This window comes from Pinus tabuliformis, chromosome 7 (genome assembly GCF_031772625.1).
Source record: "Pinus tabuliformis cultivar Carrire ecotype Pingquan chromosome 7, CPIR1, whole genome shotgun sequence".
In the NCBI taxonomy this organism is placed as follows: Eukaryota; Viridiplantae; Streptophyta; class Pinopsida; order Pinales; family Pinaceae; genus Pinus; species Pinus tabuliformis.
In genome coordinates this window covers 809,527,311-809,530,792 of record NC_142293.1, presented here as the reverse complement: position 1 = coordinate 809,530,792, position 3,482 = coordinate 809,527,311, and the positions used below count along the sequence as shown (strand labels likewise).

At 34.4% G+C, this 3,482-nt stretch overlaps 1 protein-coding gene across 1 annotated transcript; it reads right to left on the bottom strand.

The window, feature by feature from the left end:
• Positions 1 to 236: 236 nt before the first annotated feature.
• LOC149250032 (xyloglucan endotransglucosylase/hydrolase 2-like) lies at positions 237 to 1,825 on the bottom strand. The gene is made up of 5 exons (XM_089453541.1): positions 1,742 to 1,825; positions 1,383 to 1,563; positions 1,170 to 1,270; positions 880 to 1,073; positions 237 to 780 (listed from the first exon to the last, which is right to left on the bottom strand). Exons 1-5 carry the CDS (start codon positions 1,823 to 1,825, stop codon positions 423 to 425), a joined length of 918 nt encoding a protein of 305 aa, XP_089309667.1. The 3' UTR covers positions 237 to 422.
• Between the last annotated feature and the right edge of the window lie 1,657 nt (positions 1,826 to 3,482).

Below are 3,482 nucleotides of genomic sequence, written 5' to 3'. Positions count from 1 at the left end.
AAAACTACAGCTGAAAGGAAATGGATATATACCAACTTGGCCTAAGGTATTGGTTCTTCCTGATTTGGTTTATGAGATTACGTGAATCAATTTTCAATTACAGAATCATGCAGAACAAAGGTGTCCTTATCCATTTAAAAAAAAATTAATTGAAAATTGTTATATAAAGGACAATGATATTATATAAAGAACAAAATAATGAGTCCCTTTCGACTATTACAATTACGCGTACATTCATATATGTATTGGGAAAACAATGAAATAATGTAGCCCATACAGCAGATTCTGTATACAATAATGTATGTACTTGGAAAATAATGAAAGAATGGAGCTCATAGAGCAGAAAAGAATGAATAAAAGAATTGTTGGAATGGCAGGGCATCGAAAATACATCAATCAGACAATGGAGTTGAGTTGGGCGCTCATTTACATTCTGCGGGTAGCCCCTGGGGGAACCTCTTGGTGTCAGCACAGTAATCATAGATCATATAGTTATTTCGCACCCACTGGAGTTTCTGCTCTTGGTTCGAGTCCAAAGCCTCCTCTGCTGCCAAGTTAGAAGAAGCAGCAGCATTGAAGTTGCGGAAGGATGCAACAAAAGGGGCTTTGCTCCAGTCTGTCTTAACGAGTCCACCTCTAGTCGCCCAATCATCTGCATTCCAGAGGCTTGAATAGACCTTCATTGCTTGGCTCTTTGGATAGTGATAATTGCTATCCACTTTACCCAACTCTGTCTCCCTGTTCTTAAACACTCGAACGGGAGTCTCGTCTACAGAGAATCTGAATAACAAACACACATTTATAATTCTGTTAGATTCAGAAATTGTATTGTGCTCTATTGAATGGATGAATGAGTGAAGAGGTAATAAGAGTACATACATGATTTGGTTTGATGTCCAGAGCACGGAGTAAGTGTGGAAATCCAAGGTTGGGTCGAACCACAAGTAAAATTGTTGCTCACGATTGCCCAGGCCTTGAGCGAAGACATTAGTGTGCATAATATAAGGATCCCCAGAGAGGTTGCCAAGAAATTCAAAGTCTATTTCGTCATGTTTGGGGCCTTGAGACGATAGCTGCAAGCGAGCATATACCAGCAACATGTTAGCATAACATAGGACAAGATATTGTCATTTAGAATATTAAAAGGGTAGAGTAACAATAAAACATACATAATAGGCAGTGACTGTGCCTGCAGAGTTGCCAGGTACCAACTTGATTTGCATATCAATCTTTGCAAACAGATGCTCCTCTTTGGATTGAAACCCACAACCTGTCATAAAAAACGGAAGGATCAGAATGTCGTAGGCGGTATAATAAGTGTATATGAAAATGAAATAGTTACAGAGCATGTTGCCATGAAATTTATATTTAGAAAATATTACCTGAAGTTCGATCCAGAGTCAACTGTAGTTGTTGGCCATTGTCAAGGATTTTAGCACGATCATTGCCCCATGTAATGTCGACATCATTGTAGAAATTTGCAGAGACAGTTAGGAGAAGTGTCGATGAGATTAACAATAAAAGGCGTGTCCATGTCCAAGGACAGAGTAATGCAGGGAGGATCTGGAAGGAAAGGAAGAGAATAGCCCGAGATGCGTGCGTAAAGAAAGAATATTGGATTGAATGAGTGAAAAAACAAGCAGTAGGCTGAAATTGCTGTGGGAGATGGATGTGTTTGGAGTGATGACTGATTGGGCCCGTTATATATAACATGAATGGCGGTGGGCATATGTCGTCTCACCGCGTCGGCGAGGAAAGATGAAGGAAACAACGGCGAGAAGTATGCGCGGTCGCCAGGCAAACACAATGAATGATTGAAGGTCATCGTGGCAGCGAAAGTTGTTGGAGTGCGTCCCAACTTTATTGGATGGCTTTCACTTCCCCGTGGGGCATATTCGAAAGGAGGGAAGTCATTAGATGGATTTAAATGCGGAGAAGAAAGTAATGGAGGTGGAGTTCATTCAGAGTTAGCTCCGACATCCAACTGGCTTTTCAACGTTTGGTACGACTTCTACAGAACAACACACAACAACCGCCTTCCTTCCTGGTACCTATTCCACGCGCTTTGCTTCCCAGTAAACCGCCTTTAATAATCGATTCTACGTTCCAAAAACATAGGATTTAACATTTGTATAAAGATGTGTCTTTTTCAAACTTCCGCCAACACAAAAGGCTCATTTTGTACCAACTCCATTAAATCTGATAACCACACCTTGAAGTTTCCTTTAATAAATTTAAAATTTTCTTACAGAGATTTACAGTTTGTCGGTTCCAATTACTTTTCCAAGTCGAGGCAGCGCACTAGGTTGGGTGAATCGAATGTCTGGGCTTCATACGAGAACCAAATGTTTTGCATTTTGGAGAATATATATATATATATATATATAGATATATATAATATGATTTTTTTATCGTAAAAAAATATGGTTATACTTTGTATTTTCGATATATATAAAATTAATTTATATAACATACAAAATAATAACAATAAAATAATAATAAGAAATAAATTAAAAATGGTTAAATAATAATAATAAGAAATAAATAAAAATTTGTTAAATATTATAGAAATCTTATCCATATTGATGGTTAAGATAAGAATACATTTTATATATATAATTTTTATATAAAAATATTTGTTTGGAAAATTGTTGGTATAAATCATGAATCATATAAGTGGATAATTACAAGTTTTTTTAATTGATTTTAAAAAAAAAACTGGAAATCTATATAAGTAAATATAAATTTTTTCATATTTAAAGTGGTTGCTTCATGGAATTAGTAATGTTGTATGACTTGATGTTATATATTGAAAAACAATAAATCAAAAAGCTTAATTGATGGATTAAAATAATTAGCTAAAAAGATTAAAAAAAAATTAAATCAAAAAGCTTAAGCAATAGATTAAAAAAATTAGATAAATAGATTGTTTTAAGGCCTTCAATCCAAAGTCTCTCATGGAAATCAAATTGTTAAAGATATCAATTTTACAATGAAAACTTAAAAGTGAAACAAAAAAATTATGATAGCAAGAAATAAAATGTAAGGAAAATTTTCATTAAATAATAAAATCTAGGAACTTATGGTCTCAATTTAACTAGCAAGAAAAAAGTTGTTTGAAAACATGCCGACTATAATTAACCCTAAAGACAACCAATATCTTCACAAATAGGTCATAGAAGAAAAAAACTCAAAATGTAGTCATATCTACAAACTAAATCACATCCTTGTCCCTAGACATCTTCTCTACAATTTTTTGCAAAACAAAATATGGAATGTCATTATAGATGAATTCAAAAAATTCAATGAATAAGAAATGAAAATGGAGAAGATTAGAGATTGAACAAGAAATGAAAATGGAGAAGATCACAGATTGAACAAACCATGCAAACTTTTCTCTCATACCCAAAGAGAGAATTTCCTCAATCCTTGGTGGGTTTCTTTCAATATCCCTCTAGAATGTGTTAAAAAATAGTTACTAA

Coding starts and splice junctions, on each gene's coding strand:
- LOC149250032 (XM_089453541.1), bottom strand. CDS start 1,825: ATGACCTTCAATCATTCATTGTGTTTGCCTGGCGACCGCGCATACTTC. Junction 1,564..1,741: donor CATCTTTCCTCGCCGACGCG/GTGAGACGACAT, acceptor CTTTCCTTCCAG/ATCCTCCCTGCATTACTCTG. Junction 1,074..1,169: donor GCACAGTCACTGCCTATTAT/GTATGTTTTATT, acceptor GCTCGCTTGCAG/CTATCGTCTCAAGGCCCCAA.